This window comes from Sparus aurata, chromosome 6 (assembly GCF_900880675.1).
Source record: "Sparus aurata chromosome 6, fSpaAur1.1, whole genome shotgun sequence".
Classification (NCBI taxonomy): Eukaryota; Metazoa; Chordata; class Actinopteri; order Spariformes; family Sparidae; genus Sparus; species Sparus aurata.
In genome coordinates this window covers 18575814-18597773 of record NC_044192.1, presented here as the reverse complement: position 1 = coordinate 18597773, position 21960 = coordinate 18575814, and the positions used below count along the sequence as shown (strand labels likewise).

Below are 21960 nucleotides of genomic sequence, written 5' to 3'. Positions count from 1 at the left end.
ACAGAAAAATATGTGCATGGGAGAATTTATTATTCCGAACACGTGGTTATTGTGTGAATGGTTATATTTAAACTCTATGTGCTGTATCATGGACAGCTGGATCTGTTTCAGTTTCTTGAAGACGTTTCACCTCTCATCCAAGAGGCTTCTTCACTTCTAACTAACAGGAGGGGAGTTGCAGGCTTTTAAACTCTGTGTGGGAGTGTCCTTACAGAGTTGTTAAGGACACGTGTGAGCTCTGAGTTTCAGAATCATTAGGGCCCCTTGTCCTTGACTTAACTAGCCTTCATGTGGGTTAGAGGCTAGGTGAGCCCAGGTGTGAATGGTTGTTAAGCTGTCTGGGGAGAAAACTCCGTACATGGAATATGAATGCTATACTATAGTTTTCCCATGATGTGGTTTTCATCACCATAGTGTAAATTGAATTGATGGTCCTGGAGTATCATTAATTATGCTAATCCAGGAACAACAACAACACCACAATATAAAAAAAAAACAAACAGATTAGCCAGATTTGACGATTGAGCAGAGGGCAAAATTCTCCTTCTATTACCTATCCAAGCAGAAATAGAAAACCATGGGCACACACAGTTCCAGCTTGTCCTAGGAACATTCATGAGTGCCATTGTCCTTGTAATCTGGACCCAACTGTGTTGTGTGCACAACCAGTTGTACTAACGATGATTAGGGGAGGAAAAAAGTGGAATGTAGAATGGAGGAATGGATGAGAGGGGTATGGTTGGTTCCAGCAGTGTCCAGCCTCTTTCATTTAGACACTAAGCTCCGGGAGGCAAGTAAAGGGGGAGGCAGCAGTGACTGGTGAGGAAAAACTGGATAGAGTTTGAGGAGGTTGAGGAAAGTGAATCCTCACTGGTGGTAGTAGACATGTGTGATGGAGACTCACTCTCTTCGTTCTGACATCCCCCATGCTTTAAAGTCAGGTCATTTCTTCAGGCTGAAATTGCTGCTGTCCTCAGAGGTTTCTGGTGTGTGGTGTTGTCTTGTCTTGTTTTGATTCCTCTCGTCTCTTGTCCTTGGGAGAGGGAGCAAATGGATGAAACAGGAAGTAAAATGGATTGGAGATGAACAGGTTATCTCCTGACTTGTAGAGGCAAATGTCATCCGCTATATCATACAGAGGTGTTTTAGGTGTCTATATGAAGAGTACATGCAGTTAAAAGCCTTGTGTTCAGTTGTGTCAGTCAATCTCTTGACTCCTGTTCTGATTGGTGGTAGTGGGTCATTGATGAACAACTTGGCAATCAAGGAGATGGGTGCGTTCAATAAATCAGTAGTCTTGTTTCATTGCTACTGATGCTGTTTCATAATGTCATTAGTCCCAATGTGCACTATAATGTTTTTCGCAGTTGTGTGTATGCAGCAAGAATATGTGGGATTCTTTCTATTATGTCAGAGACCAGATCCTTGGGAAAGCTGTTTTTTTTTTTACCTTTACACTACTTATGCCTTTTACATCTTTAATAGCAAAGTGAGTCAAAGACAGAGTTTCTTGTAGCATTTTGCTTTGAGAATTACTCAAAGTCTGTACCCTGCTGTGTGAGGATAAGAGGTTATCCTGGTCATCTGACAGAGATCCACAGTGCTGCAGCAGTGGTGCAAATCAAATTCAACTTGTACGCTTGCTTGTCAGGAAGGTTGCTAACTCTCCCTTTTTTCAGCTGTCCAAGGCTGTGTCCTACTGAGCACAGGGGTTGATGAGGCTCTCTGCCTGAATGGTAGTGCAGACCAGCAAGTAGCATCTCAAATCTTGGGCTGCTGGGTCCCGGCTGTCATTCGTCTCGCCATGTCCCAGGGAATTGATTTATTCTTTGGCAACAAATCTGCGAGTAGTTGTCCCCTCCTGAACTCTCTTGGTGCATGACAGACAGCCCTCCCTTTTTTAACTAGTCCTGTTGGTGTTTCTTAGCCGTATGTTAGCATTCTCTTGGTGTCCACTGTTTAGAGTCCAAGAAAAAGAGCTATCGCTCCTACCCCGACCATTCACTTCCACTTTCACAGTCGATGGAATTAAGTTTCTACCACTGCAATTTTCACACTGGAAACAACGTAACCTCCTTGACAACAGTGATAATTTAAACTGAGTGGAGATCGAGCAACAAATTGTCTGTGCAGTAGGAAATCATTTACTGAGCACATGTGAAAGAAAGTAAAATGTTTAAATGTTTATCTGTGTCGACTTGACTAAAATAACGTTTAAGTTATTAGCAAGGTCAAATTTGTAACATGCAACATATTTCTAAGGTTATTGATTCCAGCTCTGCTCAAATAGTTGTACGGTATTAAGTGCAGAATATGCAACACAGGTGATGACACAGTTTTTAAAATATCCCCTAAGCTTTGCAGTGTTATAAGCTTAGCTTGGAAAAACCATATCTTCTGCCACGCTGGCTATAGTGATAAATCAGAATGTGTTTAGTAGCCCTCTGACACAAGTTGGCCTGATTTTGATTTTTATTCATTTGTGGCAGATTGCTCATTTCTCAACTCGGGGCAATATCATCTTTCAAGGTGTTGCATCAGGTTCATGCAATTCTTTTGAGCAAACGTTTGTTCTTAAACATAGAGAAATATTGAAAGCAAAACAAGGCAATGAACGCTCACTGTCTGAACTACTCTGAGTCATATGAGATACAGTAGACCGAGGTAACGTGGGTTATATTTTCAGCGAAACGTAGTTATTTTAATGCAGTAATAACTAAAAGAATGGAGTATGCAGGAGTATGATAATAAGCTGTCATGACACTTCCACTCTAACGCTAGCCAAACAGCTACGTGCCATTAGCGCACAGGCTGCTCCACACACTTTTACACGCACACACTGCAGCTCCACATGCCCACAGCCACACCCATATCAGGCTTTTCAATAAAACATGCAGCCCATTGTTTATTCACTTGCACTTACGAAAATGATAAAGCGTGGAAAGAAAAGAGAAAACAAATAACAGATGGCACCGATGAGCTAAAAAACCTCTAGGGGCTTATGATAACCCTTCACCCCAAAACAAAGCTCTGAGATGAAAGAAAACACCTCAAAAAGAGTCAGCAGAAGGAAGAAATAAAGCAATAGAGAGACTTGAGTTCTGAAAGAAGCTTCAAGCAGTTTAATTCATGAGAGACAGAGAATGTCTATATAATGAATTTAGGATTTACTGGCAATCTGGTTGTAAGTATTCTGCATATTCTGCAATTGTAAGCCCCTGTATCCCATAGAGAATTATTAAAAGCTGCTATGAACAATTTGAAGGTACAGTGTTAACTCAAACTTTCTATATCTGTTTGTAACAAAGATATGCAGTTGAAAGTGATTCGTTACCTAAAATGTGCAGAACAACACCATTAAAGGAGTGCTCTACTATGAACGTATGAATTGAATAGAAAACATTTACCACCTGTGGGCTTGAATGGTGGCTCTAAAAACTTTTATAGCATTCTCCCTCGTCAGTTACAGTGGTTTTCAACTGCGACCCAATTTCACTGCAAAAAAAGAAAGAAAGTTTCATTGTCCATACGCTCAAACCAAAGCAATCATATTTTCCCCAGTATAGCCTCTTGCCCAGGTTTTGGAAGCCGCGAGCATGCTTTTATGTATGCACCTACTACACTCACATTTGTGTGATGGTCGTTTGGTTTACCTGTGTCTTGAGTGACAGAAGTGGTTTTTGCTGCAGGAATTTTTAAATAAAGTTTCCCTGGATGTTTTTTTTATTTTACCCGCAGTGAAACTGGGTCAGACTTGGAATCCATTGTTACTGCTGCGGATCCAGGTGCCGTCCTCAAAAAAGGAGCAAGTTACAAACTTATCCGAATCACGTATCTTTTCAAGCCTACAGGGATGAGTGTTTGATATTCAAAACTTTGGTTTTCGGTTGAGTATTCCTTTGATGTTGAGGGTGAACCATGCGCTGAGTCCGTATGTACAGTGTGTTATGTTACCTGATTGGTAGGCGACAAATTTTTAACTACATCAATAAGTGTTTACTTTGAAATTGAGGGTTAGAAAGATTAGCAGACTTAAGGAGAAATGCCATTAGCCTTTTAAAAGAAAGGTTAATTTGAAGCAAAGCCCCCAACACCTGGTCAATCCCAATGACTGTATGCCATCTCATTATCATGTTCCATTAAGCACACATCAATCGAAAGGGCAGAACACAACATCAAAGTTGTTCAGCTAACACCAGAATTTTCCAAACAGACTGCTGTATATTCTTAGTCTAGTCTTGGGTCATGACTAATCATCTTTTCTACAGCGTGCCAGTCATTTTAAATCAATACTGCTCACTTAGTCCCTGTATTTCTTTCAGGATGAGAGCTACACCACATTCCAGCATCAGAGAACAGAGAGTGAGTCCGACCCTGCTACTCCCAGATCTCCCAATACAACTTTTGATGTCCATCCTGAGTCTCAAACAGCACAAAGAGAGCTCAGTGCGGCCCCCAGCAGTTTGCAGTCTCCACCCAGTGGGAGAACTGAACCTGCGGGGATTGTCCCCACACGCTGCCTTTCACCCAGCGCGACAGCCAGCAGGCAGGAGCACAGAAAGTGTGAAGGGATAGTAAACCGGTATGTGGACGGGAACAGCAGAGTGTCACTCTCCCAGAAACTTCTGCGAGAAATCAAATTGGATGACACACGGCACAAGGTACTGCTTCAAAACAGGCTTCATCCAGAGTGCTATGGCTCTATATAGGGTTTTTTAGGACAAAGAAACAAGTATATAAAATGACTATTATTTTGAACCTCATAGTTAACTAAATAGCTGTGGATTGGCCATCACCCCTAATTACCTCCACTCTGCAATGCCCATGTTTGATGCTACATTATATTCCCACAAAAGACATTGCCAAATTGGATAACCTCTCGCTGTGTCAACACTCACAAAGCAAACGTTCTCATTATTTATCACGTAGATGTCACATTCACCCACAAAAAACAAGCTTGACATCCCAACAAACGCCTCCTATATTTGCAGCGGTAAGCTGACTTTATCAATTTGTATCATTAATGCTTTTTCATTTAACGATTAATGTCATCGTTGAGGGAGAGAGTGAGAGTAAGCACGCTGTTTTATGTCCTGGCGAAAAAGATATAATCTTTCAACTACAAACATTTATGAAATATTTTAATCAAATGCGTGAAATAAAAGGGGATGCTCATAGTCCGAATAATCAAGGAGAATTAACTACAGAGGTTTAAGCTTCATTAAGTGCATGTTTTTCCTTTATGGCTGGCAAATTTACTTCTTAGTCTTAACCACTCTCAAGAATCCCTGTAGGCAAAAAAAGCTTTGATAAACACACTATTCACCCAACATCAAACACCAGACAAACAATGTTACTGAGTGGATCGTAAAAAATGTGTACATCTACAAGAGCAGGATCGACCAAATAGCCAGATATTATTGTCGAAGTTGGCAGAGATCACAACAGAATAAACATAGAGTGAATATTTTGATGTTTTTCTTCCCTCAAAATTGATTAATGCAGCCTGGTTAAATAAACATTAGTTTGATTAAATTCCATCGGAAAGTGTTTGTTTACAGTCTTCAGTAGATGGGCTTGGTTCAATTCTCATAATTTACCGTTACAATTATATTCATCTTCAGCTGGGAGCTGCCAAGTCAGTTTTGGAGGCCTTGTGGCAAATGTGCAGCTTATTAAAAGCTCTGACTTTACCCCGTCAAGCTGTCTCGCTTCGCCCAAAATAATGTGCGGTCACTGCTGATTTGGACAGCTATGGAGGACTTGCGAAAACGTTTCTAATGCCATTCTGCGATGGATCAGACTTTGGTCTGTTACAAATTGAGGTAGGCCGCTGCTCTGGTTGAAAAGATCCAGGATCAGAGGATAGTCAACTGGAAAGATCATAAGACCTGAAGTGAGATCTGTCACTTGGCTGCTACTTTCTGCATTTACACAACTCACTGCTGAGACATATCCCAGCATCCTTCATCAGTGCAGCTCCTGACTGTCGATTTGTGCCAACTCCGGCAGACAGCATGCAGGGAAAGCTTTGACTGAAAGGTTGTCAAAGAAATGTGACAAGGAGTTTGTTTCCCTCCCTGCAGCACTGCTTTACTGACTGCCAGTGATTCAGCACCAGGGCAACAGCAGGCTTCCTTGCATTTTGTCACAAATCAAGTTAGCATATTGCTCCATAGATCCCGCTCTTAAAAAGATTCCTTAGAGGGTCAAAACAATGAATTATGTGCAGCTCTGCCCTGAGCTCTGTCTGGGACTACTGTCTGCTCCTTTACTATTCACACTATTTTGTTGGTTGCACAGAAAAAATTTTGCCTCAACTTGCAAGGCATTGTCATTGGGATTACCTCCATGTATGTAATTTCTGTTTCACGGGTGATCGTTTTAAAGGAAGGAGACAACAGTCTACGAGTTCATGGGGACGATGATGAGGAGCTTCGAATGCTGGCAAGTCTAAAAAGGGAGCAGGAGGAAGATGAATGTAGAGCCTCAGGCTTCAGTGCATCTCAGATCCACCAGTGTAACGTCAGCATCAGCGTGAGCAGTGACGACGCCTCGACCTGGACCCACATCTTCATGGTCTGTGCCGCCATACTCTGCGACTCTTGATCTTTTTTTTTTGTTGATTCTTCACTCACTACTGACACTTATGCGCAGCTCATCTACTATTTACAATAATTAGCTGGTTGTCTGCCTTTATATCTCCCATCTGGAATAATTTTTTTGACCCTGACTGATCCTCACCCCTGCAAATTTCCATTTCAAGCCCCCAACTTATGCTACCATAAAGTGCTAATGCACCTCGTTCTCCGGCGTGTTTTCTGCATTACAAAAGATTATGGAGATAGAAACACATTAATTGGCCTCTTACAGCTTTTAAACGTACACTGGTATAATATCCACCGTTCCCCCAGTGACAAAAAAAATTATTTAGGTCATTTGAAATTATCCCCAGAAGTCTTTTTTTAGAATTCAAAGATGGTATAGTTTGCTCTTGGCTATTGAAGGTCATGTAGATCTATGGTCCATTAGCATAAGCACAGTGCACTTATGAAGAGAGAGCACCGCCCCGCCTGGTCCTACTGGGTCCTCTGAAGGATCCCCTGTGAATACATTAATTACAGATGCTCGAGGTATAGGCTTGTTACCGTTTCCACACATGCAGGTATCCGTTAATATGCTGAGATTCAAGCAGGAAACGATGAACAGTGGTATTACCGCAGGGTTTATCATCTCATGGTTCCTATTTCTGAGGACACGGTGATGTGGTCACCAACAAAAACATGTATCTTTATTAGGCCTTGCAGCAGTAGGTAGAGTTTTCCCACAGGGACGGGATGAGATTTACATCTGACTTCATCAAACCCTGAAGTGATGTTTTCAGAATCAGCTGCAGTGCTTAACAATTCTAAATACATATGGCAACAGCACCACCATCAGCATATTAAGGAAACGCTTGCCAGTAAAGAGAGAGGAAGAGAGATAAGGAAGTAATTTTTCAAATATAGTTTTAATGATATTGTTACAAATAAAAGTTTTACAAGACTCAAGTGTCTGTGAAAGTAAAAAAAAAAACAGGAAATGAGAATGGGATCTAGGAAGGGAATCATCAGTTTCTGGGGATCTGACTCCTCCATGACTGACAGGTAATTTCTTGTTCCAGGATGCTGTGATTTCGAGTAGCCCTGCCGTTGCTACTGTCTCTGCGGCTGAAGTTGCCGTACCAGCTCCAGTTATTAGGTCGAAAACAAAATAATCACCTTATAGATTGTATGATTGTGTAAATCTAGATTTAATATCCACCTTAATATGTGGCTAGAGATTAGATACTGATATTTGAGTAGATATATTTTCTTCTATCAGACCATGATGTCTGATTACAGATGACAGATTGAAGCCAAGATAAGAAACACTCACAAAGTAAAACTCATACAGAAATCTGTCAGTGTGAAATACTCAGCCACTCTTGGCTCCATAAGTAGATATCTCTCCTTCATAATGAATTTGTGTCAGCCACAATGAACTTCAGTGGTGATGCTGAATAGTTGGTTTCGACATAAAGGTGAGCCATCAAATGCATCTTTTGATGTGGTTGAAACTTTAATTAAAAGTTTCAACCACATCATTTCTCATAATAGGCGGACGATTTTTACAATTAATTACTGATGAGAGCCACGTGAAGGACTAAATCCAAGCTCAAAATGTTTTTAAGGTTTTAATAACGAATCTGGGATTGGCACCTTCAAAATTAGAGTAGATAATTGTCAGACTTAGCTGTCCATATAAAAGTGATGAGACAGTGCTTCTGCCAGTCAGCGTTAGTGCCAGAAGCTCTCGCAGTATATCTTTCCGGTTCAAACAGCAAGAGCAAATTAAGGGGTGGAAACAAGGGAGTTGATCTGTTTTTTTATTGTAAATTATTTGTGCGTCCATGACTGCCAGCAATGTGGGTAGGTTTATTTGAAAAATATTAATCTGGAAGTCACCCTGGAGGAGTTTTTACCAAGTTACGTTGACTGTCAGCTCCCATAGGGGCCGGTACATACAGTATAGAATTAATGTATATCCTGCAGCATAAACATTCAGAGCAGTGCAGTCAGTATTCTGAGGAAGAGTAAAGCAATTATACAATGAAACAACTCTTTACATAAATCAATACTTGTCCTTTAATTTTAATGTCACTCCCAAGCAAGTTTTATCAAGCAGCTGGCATTGAGCCAGGTGTCTGTGAGGCCTGTCTGGTATAGTTTCACTTAATAATACAAGCCCAATTTTGGAAGCGAGCTCCTTTCATGTGAAGGCTAAGTCCAAGATATTTCTTCGAATCATGGAAGGGTTATTAACATCCAATATGTTAGGAGAAGGGATGAGCGTCACTAATTTATTTAATACTCCTCGGCCTTCGATGATGCCAAGGTAGTTGTACAATGAGGGGTAAACAACAGGAATAGCAGATACCGAATAAAAAGCAGGAAAACAGTCAGTAGTGTGGAGCCAATCCGTCAGCCATCACCTTGAAACTGCCTTAATAAATAAGGCAGCAAGATGGATGTTGAAAAGAAATTATCTGGCACTGGTGCTGTGTGTCTTGAACATCAACGCCAAACATGTTCGTGCAGCCCAGAAATGCTATGCAGAATGGTTTTACAACCAACTGTTTTGTTTCCTGTTAACAGAGGGCAGGCAAAGAAATGATGTTGATCAGGGACAAGTGGAGCTCTTTTAGGTTAAAAGATAGTTGTAGCATCATTCGACCCAGCGCACAGCATAACAGATGCTGGACAGGGGTGGATTTGTTGAGGGGGAGGTGTAGTGAAGCTTGAGTACCAGAATAGATAAATGTTTGAACACCAGTCAAGGAGACTGGTCAAAGAACAGAGGTACCAGCTTTAACTAAAAATTTTCTTAGACAGGAACTGAAGATCATTCTGACTGCCCTTACACTTGATTCATTGATATTGACAGTGTTGGGGAAACTACTTTGCAAGCATAACTTGTAAAACTACATGTAGTTCAGCCAGGTAGTAGTTTGAACAAACTACATTTTTACCCCTGGAGAAATGTAGTTTGTAAAACTACTGCTAAAAAAAAAGTAGCTTTAGCAACTACTTATACTCATTATACTCATTTAACTCAGCGTTAAATAAATCAACATATGGTGTATGTGAAACAAAATATAATAGCCTACAAAAAATTCACATGCCAGAAGAAGTATGCCTCTCAACTCGAGAGGAAAAAGTCGAAAAAGGCAAAATTATTGTCATTTTCAGCTTGCAGGACTCACATGTGAACACGTAGGTCGTGTCTGTAAATGCAGCTATATCCAACATGTACATGCTCAAATATGGCCGTGATTAGGCTGGCACGTTCGGGGGCGCATCGGTGGTAGCGGGAGGGTTGTCCATGACATGCTTGTGCCATATGAGCACTGCCTTCCTTGGCACAAAGACCCGCCCACTCTGTGAAGCATTTGAGTGCTGACAGGGCAAGCCGATCAGAGGCAGCATTGGTTTAGCATGCCACGACATGTTTCATGCCTTTATTCAAAGAAAAATAAAATAAAATTTATATTATATAGGTCTTTTTTAAATAAAATGTATTTTATGTTATTGGTCAAATTGTAGTTTGTAAATTGAGTAGTTAAACTACAAAAAATTACCCAAAGTAGTTGAATAACTTGATGCAGCACAAAATATGAATGTAGTTTAACTACCAGCAAGTTACAGCAAATTGTAGTTAAGCTATGTAGTTCAACTACATGTAGTTTACGTCTCCCCAACACTGGATATTGAGCATAAAAAACTTGCTTCAGCAGGCTCTAATAATGTGTTCCAGACAACGTCAAAGGGTTGAAATTTCCTAGTTGATTCTTCCGACATCTGATCTCGAAGCACTCCAGTAATAGACGCCAGCGTCAACCACCTCCAAGCTAATGTTACTGTGTGATTACATCCAGTGTGTTTCACCTCCATGCCTAAAGATAAGTGTCCAAGATATGTGCTGAAATTTTAGAACTAACTTGTGCATTTTTTCTATTGTTGTGTAGTGTAATACTACCTAACAGTAATGTTAGCTACAAAGTGGTTGAATACTGACGGTAGCTGTTGCCTAATAGAGGACATTGAAAAATGGCCTGATGTCCCTTCACATTTTCACTATCTATTGCCTCTTCAGTTACTGATCAAACAGGACGTAGTGATATGATGATGATCTGTTAGATTCTCTTTGTTTAAAAGTCTTTAAATCTGAAACACAGCAGTACCCCAGTTGAGCTTCCCACCTTGAGCCAAAGGAAAATTGCCGGTATGTGAATATGGTCAATTGGTGCTGCCATTGTTGTGTGACATTAAAGAACTGCTCCATAGTGAAGTCGGGGTAGCAGGATTAATTCCAACTATAAGTAGCGTTCCATTGCTCCATTGTAAATTTTTCTCGCTGAAGGGTTTTTTTGAGTTCCAAGTTGTCAGGAACACAGCATAAGACTACTATATGTAACGTATGCATTGCAAATTAACCTAAATGGATTGCGCTTGTCTTGCGGTTTCTATTTAGAAATCCAAATCCGGGTTTATTCAGGAATAGACTGACAGAGAAAAAACAAAATCAAACTTTTTGGCAGTCTAGATCTCGACAGGAGATTGATGCCAGGCAAGTTATTTGGATGACCTAACAGTGGGTCGACAAACAAAGCCGAACACACACATACATTGTTTATAAAGCTCTTGCTAAGTTCACATATGCATCCAAATAACTTCTTTATCTTTGTTCTCTAAGTCATTCTTAAAATCAAAACTGGTTGTAAATCAGTTTTATAAATGAGACCCCTGATGTGTAACAACCTTGTATTCAACATCTATCCTGGGGTTTTTCTGAGAGTTTCTTAGTATTTCATCCAAGTCACACACTCGCTCCTCTGCTACAGGCAGCCGGTACTTCTGTGTTTGCACGCTCCTGACCACGTTTTGCTGTCAGAATAGGTGATATCTGTTCAAAATAACGAATGTTCCCTCTGTTAGCAGCAGATGTAACTCTAATTCTTTTAGACCTTGATTCTGCAGCTCATGTAAGTTTAAATGACCATTTGAGGCGCTGGGTTTAATATTATAGGCAGAGTACCGAGGTGCTTCAGCTCCTACCTCCCTACAAGATTTTCTCCATCACCCCACAAGTAACTCATCATCATCAGCGCATATTACCTGCAGAATTCCACAGGGTACAATTTTGGGTCCTGTCTTATTTTTAGAAGAGGATTACATAAAGAAGGGACTGGAGCACACAGATAGCTAAAATTTACTTAAGCAATGCAGGGAATACGGCTTCAACATAACTGCTTCTTCATCAACGTCATGCAATGTAATAGCCCTTAAGCAGGCACTAGGCTTAAATAGCCTCCTGAGGCTCTAATATGGTCCTTTAGCTTTGACAAGATGGAGAGGGTAATGCTCTTGCTTTTTTTTGCAGCCGAAAATTACTATATATTGAAAGTGGCACCATCCTTATCTGCTACCGCTTATATTCACAGCTCACAAGGAATGTAGCTGTTAGTGTTTTAAAAGGCCCCAATCACACATACAAGCCCGCTACAATCCTTTGTTACCCTACAGTGGCTGAGTTTCTGAATAGATTATAAGATTTTACTGATTTCTTGATCTTGGCTTGTTCACCATTCACTGTTCACCCATGTTTTTTTTTTTTTTTTCATGCAATGATCTTTCATACTAGACTCTTAAGCCAGTAAGCACAACATAGGAGAGGACTTTTTGTCCAGACCTGAACAGGCCGCTCAAGGATTTCCATAAACTGTCGAAGCATTTCAATGTGATATTGTGGCAAGGAAGGTTATGTTCTGGACAGTAGTCTTTCCACAAAAGACATGTTACTTTTCACCCTGCATATAAAGAAAAACTACCTGAGAAAAACTATTAGATACCATCTTTTACTTCTGTGGCTCAGCTGCTGTAGAATTTAATTCCACTCCTTATGCAGCTTGTATTTCAGTTGAACTAAAATCCACTTATGCTGCAACAATTACGCAATATACAGAACAGTAATGGCCTTTGAAAGTTTATCTGTCCAAAAAATTACACAATTTCTGTGAGAGACAAATATCATTTGTCAAGCTGTCTTTTAAACTGAATATTGATTTTTGGAAACATTTGTTAAGTTTAATTATGTGATATTTTAACTTTTTAACTTTTCCCTTACTTGAGCCAGCCAGCCAATCAGGGTCACCACTATCAAAAGGAAATGAACCCCCTCCTGCAGTCAAACCCAAGGTGAGCAAGCACAAGCCACACACATTTATCACACGTATTCTGAGCTTTAGATGTGCACAATTACAATAAAATTTTAAGTACAAGACAAGGTTGATGTAGCTTAAGAAAATAAACACGAGTCTTGTATAGTTTATGTGTATGTTAATGCATGAAGGCCAGGCTATGAAAAGGGTAAAGTCAGCACCGTAACGTAAACGTGCAGGGCCCCCCTGCGACTATCCTTGAGTGGGCCCCTATTAAAAACATTTTTTTATTTTTAAGGGTTGTCGGGGTGGGGGGCAGTCTGCTGCCTACAACATGTGTCTTAGAGGCTCTTTACACCTGGTATTATCACCTTATTTATTTTCTTTGTGATCAGATGACAAGTGGACAGCTCAAAGTACATCTGTTCAAACAGGCATTAAAATATGTCTTGACAGACCACTTGGATCTCACTTCCCCACTGATAAGCAAATGCAACACGCACATCATGTCAAGACTGGTGGGACAGAATTGTAATTGGTAAATTTACCGACCAACACTTGCTAGATAACACACATTTAACCACATTTTATATTTTTTTATGTGGGAAACTGCGACCACTGCTACACATAAACACACACATCATTAGTGCGCGCGGCCGTTAATGATGCCAGGAGCTGTCTGTGACACTGTCCATGGTCCTGCGCATTTGACTCCTCCTCATTACTCATTGTCGCAGAGTGATAAGTCGCATAATCAAAGGTACTGTAAAAAGCCCACTCAGATTGTTACACAACTGTACTGTGAGGACAAAACAAGCTTTTCCCTTTCAACCAAATTATTTTGATTTCAAATCACTTAATCAAACAGATCAATAAATTGTCAATTGTGAATACACGTTCACAGGACAACATGTTTTCTCACAGGCTTGCAGGCGAGTATATATGCTTTGATCTTTTGGCATATCGGTGAGCAAAATCCCATACACCCTCTTCAAGTCCAGACTGTGTGCGTGTTTATTTACAACACTCAGTGTGGCCAGCCCTAACAGTCTCTCCTGTGCCATGGTGCTTCTCAGATATGTCTAAATTAGTTTAAGTTTTGAGAAGGATCTTTCAGCGCTTGCGTACAGGTAGAGTAAGAAATAGTTTAATAGCTGTGGCTACATCAGGCACACTTGGTAATATGGAGTGGTGCTTTATGAGTGTGTGCCAAATCTTGAACTGAGCCAAGCTTGATTTCTTTTATGGTGGACATGATTGCGCTTCTAAATGAAAGAACTTGTTCTGGCAAATCCGCAGACAAGTCATCTTTGTATTGGTCTGCTAAAGCACTTGCTGATGTATACAGTTTACCATCAGATTTTAACAAAAGTTCTTGTGGGCGTAAAAACACAAACCTCCGTGCCACGCAATGGTTGTGTCTACAGTTGTGTAAAATATGCATGCATTTGATAGCCTTTCATCCTTGCATAACTCATCAAAATGTCTTTTGGTGCGCCTTGCATGGTTTTTTGTGGAAATGAAGGCGGAATACCCAATGACTGAGCAAGATTTATGGACCAGTAAAGTTTTTATTGTATTTTAAATATTTGTTTTAATTTTATGCTCAAAAAACAGACAATATCATGAAGAGAACCCCGCATTGTGGTTAAAAAAAAGATAGTTGTTTCACAGGCGGGGGCAGGGCCTCCCCGCCCCGCAGGGGCTGCGGGGTATACTTTACGGCCCAGGGTAAAGTCAAGTCAAGACGATGTTATTCATACAGTCCAAAAACCCAATCGCATTGCTCAGAGGGCTTTTTCAATCTGTACTGTGAACAACATCCTTTGTCCTTAGACACTAGATTCAAGAGGGTTGTTTTCGTTAAAAAATACTGACATGCTGTCTCGAAAAATCTGACTTTTTTGGCTACCGGGTTGTTAGTAACCATAGTTACAGAAGTATTTCATAAATCTCCTGAATAAAGTGGACTTATGTAGCCTGCATTTGTATTTGGCTGCATTAACATGAAACTCGCCTTGAAATTCCTAATCAGATGGTAACCAGTGACTGCAGAATTAAAGCTAAATGTCAACAGTCAGATAGATATGCAGGCTGGGGCTTATCTTGCTCACTGATGAGTATAAATAAATTGAGAGTGTGCCAGGTACGGTAGTTTTCTTCTCCCTTAACTGCTGTTGTCATTTTTGCAAGCACAGATTATTCTTCACTCATTATTGTGCCTGTCGGACAACACTTCTTATATACTGCATGATTAATGTTAGACATAAAGCTGATGGTTCAAGTTATTATAAAACAAAAGCGAGGGTTAGTCTGTTTAGCTCTGACTTTCAGCAGCCATACAAGGAGAAATCCATCATTGATGAAGCAAAGGCCGACTTCTGCTCGGTGAGAGCCTCAGTGAATGTTCCACCTTGTTTTGCCTGCCCACAGGTAAAAACCAGAGTAAAGTGAAACGTTCTAACCTCAAAAAGAAAACATATTGATGAATGGGCTTAAATTACTGGAGGAAGCAGAAGAACTTGCAGCTGCTATTTTCAGTAACTGGGAAAGTGTGTCCAATATCAACTCCGGGCGTGTACAATGATAATAAACCTGCACACCCAGTAAATCCACCAAATGAACTAGAGGTAGTCGGCACATCAGAAAGATAAATTAAAACACTGAAAATATCCCTTCTCTTGTCTGTGTGTTGAACATTTAATTTTGAGTAAGAGCAGAATTTGGTTTTCGAAGGAGACATATTATGCTCATTTTCATCTTGGCTCTCTACTAGAATAGGTTTATGTGCTTTACTGCTCAAAAAACAGATCAGTTTTCTTAAACTGTCCAGTGTCTCAGCACTTTATCCCCCTCTGTCTGAAACACTCTGATTTACCCCCTTTTTTTCAATTCACAGTCTCCTCTTATTGGTCAGCTCAAACACGCCTGACCCAGCACCACTCACAACAACAGAGCAGCTGTGCTAAATCCACTCTTCCAAACTATCCACTAGGCATATATTATGCAAATTTGTGACATGGTGACATAGTGTAATGTCACAAAGTCACAGAATTCAAGGCTGGACTACTGACGAGGCATTTGAGCAGCACAGTTTTCTGCGGGAGAGGGGAGCTTTTGTCGGTGCCAACTTTGACCTTTTTAACTTTCAAGTTCTGTTACATGCACAAGAACCTTTGTAACACTTGACGGAAGAAAAAAAAAATAAAAGCATAATAGATCTCCTTTAAAAGAAGTTAAGATGGCCTTCATAGTGTTCAAGGCAAGATGAAATGGAATTATGTTCCATGCGACCCTAATTAACACTTAGTTCTGATCAGTAATAAACCTGTGATGGAGCTCTGAGTTGAGGCCCGAGTCAAATAGCTGTCATGTTGATTTAGAGGGGGAGGTAGACACACTTCTTCAATACTATTATTAATAATACAATATCACACATTGAAGCGTATTACAGTGTGTAGTGCAGTCTGAATTCTGGGCAGTCTTTCAAGTACTGCATATTCCTCTGAAGACCCGACCATGTCAGTATATGGACGGATCCCCTGGTTCCCCCTCAGAGGCTTCTGGAGACCCTGCATCGCCTCTCTGCCCGCTGATGCAGAGCCCTGTCTCTGCACATCTTCATCTCTTTGTGGGCGTACACATGCGTGCTGCATGTTACAAAACAAGACAAAGGCATTGCATCATAGTTCCACCACTCAAATTATGCCACCACCTCCTCTCTAACACTAGTGATTTATTGATGAAAAGCAAGGTGCGAACACGTGTGGACTCCCGTGCACTGAAATATGTAGGTGTTATTGTTTTTAAACTGATTTGAAAATGTTAAATTGATTACATATGATCAACAGTGAGAACAAGCGGGACCTAATTTTTTGGCTTTTGCTCCTTGTCACATATCAGAGCTAACATGTTCTGGGGCTGTTGAAATATTCAGTGAGGTTATGCTGTGTGATTGGATGTCCACCGAGATGAATATTGCTATTGACAGACACCTCAAACACACTCCCCGACTTGTCTCACAAAGCAGTACAGCATCTGCAGCTGTACTACTGAAATTAGACTTCGAAGCAAGCCCTGATTTACATATTGAAGAGCAGCTGCACAGGATTTGTCGTTGTTTTCGCCCCTTTTCTTTAAGGCGTTGCATTCTGAGACAGCCTCACATTGAATTCTATCATTTCTGAGCATCCTGGCATCACTGCGAGGCTTCCTCGCTGTTGAGAGCTCCAGTTTTCTTAACAACTAAAACGCTCCTGTTATTGTGCTTAACGTTGCCAGGGCTTCTCATGCATTTTTTTAAGCATGTTCCTTCGCGTGTGATTCTTGTGCCTGCCTTTGGCTGGCATACAAAACGCGAAACCACACATCAGGCTGTCAGACAGACCTTTAGTAGCAATTCAATTGTTTTTTACGATAAACACAATTGTGAATCTCAGCACCATTGCGAGGGTATCAGACAAACAGAGTTGCCTCGATACTTTGTCAATGGGAGATATGTGGAAAGCTTAATTTCAATAAACTCCACCAAAAACAGTGGTCCCGCTTAAATTAAATCAGCCTAATTTATTCCTTTTATCACAGGTTCTACTGTATCTGGATTATAATGACTTTAAAATCTAAGAATTTAATCACTTGCGCCAAGTCCCCTTTAACAATTTGAAGTCCAATTTGCAGCTCTGTAGCAGAGGCCTTTGTCCTCGAAAATTGCTTCCATTAACTTTTGTGCTATGTTCCTGCCGATCACATATTCAAAGGGGGTTGTTGGAGTGGGGCGCTTTTGTGAGAAAGAAAAATCAGAGCCTCAATAGAGATAGTATGCTTGATCACTTCAAAGGCAAATGGTTGGGAATGAAGAAATTTCTGATTCCTGCTTAAATGCACAGAAAGATCAGATAAAAATTAATCTGCCTGTTTTTAAGAGTTCATTTTCTCATCACTTTTTTAAAAATATTTTCTCAGGATTGAATTTAATCTTTGGTAACCAGAGTGCTTCAGTGTGTATGAATAGGCCTCTTTCAGCTATTACTCGACTAAAAACTGAATTTTACATGAATGTTTCCTGCAGGTGTTAAGATATAATCTATTTGATATCATATCAAACAGTTCTTTGAGGCAGTATCGACAACTTTGGTTTTTTTGCTTCTCTGGTGCATCAAATGCAAGATTCTCATCAGTAAAGGTAGCTCTTCCTACTTCATTATTGTATTTACTGTAATAATACCTGCAAAGATTTCATTGGCATTCATTAAAACCAACATAATGACCGAGAGACCTACCTACATTTAAGAGCCTTCGATTCAGATTGCACCGTGTACACTCCTATCATTGATGTGTGATTACCTCATCCTCTAAATCAACATGATAGCTGTTTGACCGGAGCTTCAACTCGGAGCTCCCTCTCAGGTACATTACTGATCTGGAAAGGAGAAATACTGCGTTTTCTTTTTTTTTTCTCCATTCATTCAGGGTTTTATATAGGTTCTTGTTCATGTAAAACATCTTGAGAGTCAACACCCACAGAAGCTCCTCTCTCCAACAGAAAACACTGCTCTTCAATTCTGTGACTTTGTGACATCACACTACATCACCATCTTACACATTAGTTAGCTGATTTGGCACGTAAGAATTAAATGAGTACAGCTGCTCTGTCGTTGTTAGCAGTTCAGGCTTGCTCGAACTGGCCAAGCGGAGCAGACTTGGTGTTCAGGGGGAGGGCGGCCTTAAAGAGACAGGAACTAAAACAGGGTGTTTCAGACAAAGGGGGAATACAGTGTTGCAGCACTGGACAGTATGAGAAATCTGATTATTTTCTTTATTTGTATTATTTTTTTGAGCATTAAAACATGTAAACCTATTCTAGTAGTAACCCGAAATGAAATTATGAATCTGAAAATTTGCAAAATATGTCTCTTCTAAGTCAATACAAATGATTTTGTAAACAATGCATTTGCATAGGAAACACACTATACTGCAGTTAGTGAATGCGTCGATTGTTTTCAGAGAGAGTGACGTGATCAATCATTTGAGATGAGTTGAGATGAACGTTTGAATTGCCTGCTGTCGGATGAATATCATACAGAAGAACCTCATTAAATATGCCATGTAGTGCTTTTATGAGATGTTATGTCCAGAGGCAAAAAAGATGTACGCGGATAATTGTAACTATGCAACTAATGTATTATGAACTCTGTTCAACAAATGATACTGCTTCCCAGTAGTTATTCATCTTGTGGTGTTTTATTTTTTTCTTTCTTTCTTTTTTTTCTGTTCTTCCACCCTGCAAAAGAGCAGTGCATTACTTCACTGTCAAATGATTGATGTACAGTTGTAGCCTGTGTGCCTCTCAGCACCGGCAAGATAAACTCATTTAGAGTGGAAGGAAGTCCTGCTCTCGCAGACACAGACAAGGTTAAGACCCCTACTCGGGGCCAGAATGCGGACACTTGGAAGTCACAGCTTGAGTCAGAATCTAATAAATGATCCTTCAGGTAAAACTGTGAGGCGGAGAGGCTAAGTGTGCAGGAGGATGCGGCTCAAGGACGGTGGAAGCTTAGATGGGCTTCTGAGAGCTCGCGATGATGGGACTTCATTGTTAAAATGTCATATAGAGGCAATTTGATGTGCAGGGGTACAGTAGGAGGATGGCGAATGTAATGGCATGTGTTGTCATGACTGTGCCTTTATGGTCTTTTCCCTAGGGAGTGGATGGATGTGCTCAGCCCTCCTATTATGCCTCCCAGCCAGCAGAGAAGGTCAGGCAACACATGGAACAATCGGGTGAATCTAATCGAAGGTACAGTAACCTTAATGTTTGTCCCTTTGCACTTCAGCGATCGTTCATGTCCTATAAAGTCGGGCAAGCGGCAAACAATACAATGCTTTAACATTAGCCGCGCTAATTGTGTGAATGCATTGAACTAATGGAAACATCCAGAAGTGTCACAGCTTACAAAAATGTCAAGCTTCCACCGAAGACTGCACTCTGCACAGGGGAAAAAACATGTGAAATGGTATCTAATTAAGGGTAAGAACCTCGTGAGAGTGGAGCTCTCTGTCCTTCACATAACTCCATAGGTCAAAAGAAACAGGCTCATTACAGGTTTGCACCCCCTAGACACATCGACAAGGTTAATTGATGAAACCTTTTCAGTTTACAACATCATTTTTTAAAACCTCTTACACAGTATGTCTTATAATTAGTTTTCATTATCGTCGCCGAAGTTCTGATAAGATAAAATGTTCCTCCCGGAGCATTCCATAACCTTTTTAGCATTTCACTGCCTGTCAATTTAACAGCTAAATTCACGCGCTTTAAAGTAGTGGGGATTACAGAGAATCTCTTTACGGCTTTATAATGTGGTACAGAGGACTGGGTGTCTTAGGTCTTGATTGATGAGAGAAAAAAATGGCAGCGGCGGAAAACTTTTAAATCTACCTGAGTCTCAAGGTTACCTCGCCATTCACGCTGCTCATTTTATTCCAGTAACAGCTGCTAGTGGTGGCCCTTATTCATATACGGCCTGGTTAAGCTACTGTGGAAGACACAATGTACATTTACATTTGTATATTTTTTTTTATCTGTGCAATCTTAATTGATTTTAAAATCACTGCTGCACTCTTATCTATGTATGTTTTGAACAATTTCTTCCGAGTGCTGCAAAGTGATTTTCTTGCATTATTACAGGAGAGGATGAGTCGGTGAATGAAGAGGATGACGACGAGTATATGAATCTGCTCTATGATCCGTGCCTCAACTGCTATTTTGATCCAAAGACGGGGAAGTACTATGAATTAGCTTGAATCTAAAGCTCAAGAGAATCCAGATTAATAAATCAGAAATCATTGATGGCAGATGAATGCCTTCAGGTTTTTTTTAAGGCCATGCTTATTGATCAGTAGTGAAGGGCCAATTCACAAAAGCCCCTCCATGTTGCTGCTTTTGTTCTTGAGAGATGAACGGGAGCTTCGTGTCGCCATGAGTAGCATCATGCTAGCGTGTAAAGGAGTGGAGGGGCTCAATAAGTCAGATCAATGCTTTTCGCGAGAAATAGAGTTGTTGCCCATTCATTGGCACATCTGATGGTAGAAAGAGTCTTTTCAGAAGTCTTGGCTAGCAAATTACTATGTAATTTATTTGAAAGAACATCCTGGAGCTTCTTTGGCTCAGAAGATTTCTAACATTGAAATGTTGCCAGGATTTGTTTCAACAGTGTAGGTCATTATGTTCTTAATTTATCATAATTTGTGTGAAAGTGTTTTGTTTAAAGTCATTAAAAACATGCTGATTTGTGTTTATATTGTTGGAATTATAATTTAATTGAAGGTGCTGCTAAATGCATGTGTGGCCTTTAATTAAAATGTCCAGGTGCTGTACCCGTATGTAATAGGACAACAAGCATAAGTGGTAACCGAAGATCAATTACTTTTTATGTTTTTTTATCTGATGAGTCTTACACATGTATATTTGTCCCTTGTTGTAATACCTGTATTTCAAAGGTCATATTGATAACATTCAGCCACGAAATGTGACTTTCCTTTTTCCCAAATTACGATTGCATTCATGTCAAAACACAGCTGCTCGAGTCATCTCGTCACCCTGGCTAACACTGCTATTGCTAGCTAGGTAACATTACCATTGCTTGCGCTAGGCTGTGCTAGCTAATGTTAATGTTGCTTACACTAACTAGCTAGTTTAACACTGCTAACACTTGGGTGCATACTGTATAACTCAGCCACTTTTACGTTTTTTTTCATAAACTGGCTACTGCCAAGACTGTTGATGCTGTCGAAACACAGATACCATGTAATTACAACAGCATTAGACTATTGGCTGGAAAACCCTGTTAGGAGCTGGAACCAACCGTCAGAATTCGTACACAGAGATAAACAAAACAATAATTTTACACCTGTCAAACATTTTGAAATTATAAATTCACAAACATAACAACATTTTTTTTTTTGGATACTTTAATTCTGCACCTTTCTGCAAGCTCTGTAGATGTATTATTTTTAAATAGTTATTTGTCTATGTAAAAATGTTAATCATAGTTGTTAAGTTTGTCATTTGATACTATGTTTTAAAAAGTAGAGCTGTTCAAAAAACCATATTTTGAGCTTCGGTAGTAACCACCAGAGAATATATTTGGTGCTTTTCTCGAAAGCGAGAGGGGGTTCACAGCAAGGATCATTAAATGCAATGATTGTATTTTACAATATTG

The 21960-nt window shown here is 40.1% G+C and overlaps 1 protein-coding gene across 4 annotated transcripts in view; it reads left to right on the top strand.

Annotated features, from left to right (window-relative positions):
• cfap20dc (CFAP20 domain containing) overlaps positions 1-21037 on the top strand; it is a 42542-nt gene extending 21505 nt beyond the window's left edge. For 2 of the 4 annotated variants that reach the window (XM_030418771.1, XM_030418769.1), the window contains exons 13-17: positions 4323-4661; positions 6391-6579; positions 12715-12776; positions 19441-19535; positions 20427-21037. In XM_030418771.1, coding sequence (XP_030274631.1) covers positions 4323-4661; positions 6391-6579; positions 12715-12776; positions 19441-19535; positions 20427-20542 — 801 coding nt within the window. In that variant the 3' untranslated portion in view covers positions 20543-21037. Of the gene's footprint in view, positions 1-4322; positions 4662-6390; positions 6580-12714; positions 12777-19440; positions 19536-20426 lie in introns of those variants that run through there. The other 2 variants (XM_030418770.1, XR_003984207.1) reach the window with 2 other exon arrangements.
• Positions 21038-21960: the final 923 nt, after the last annotated feature.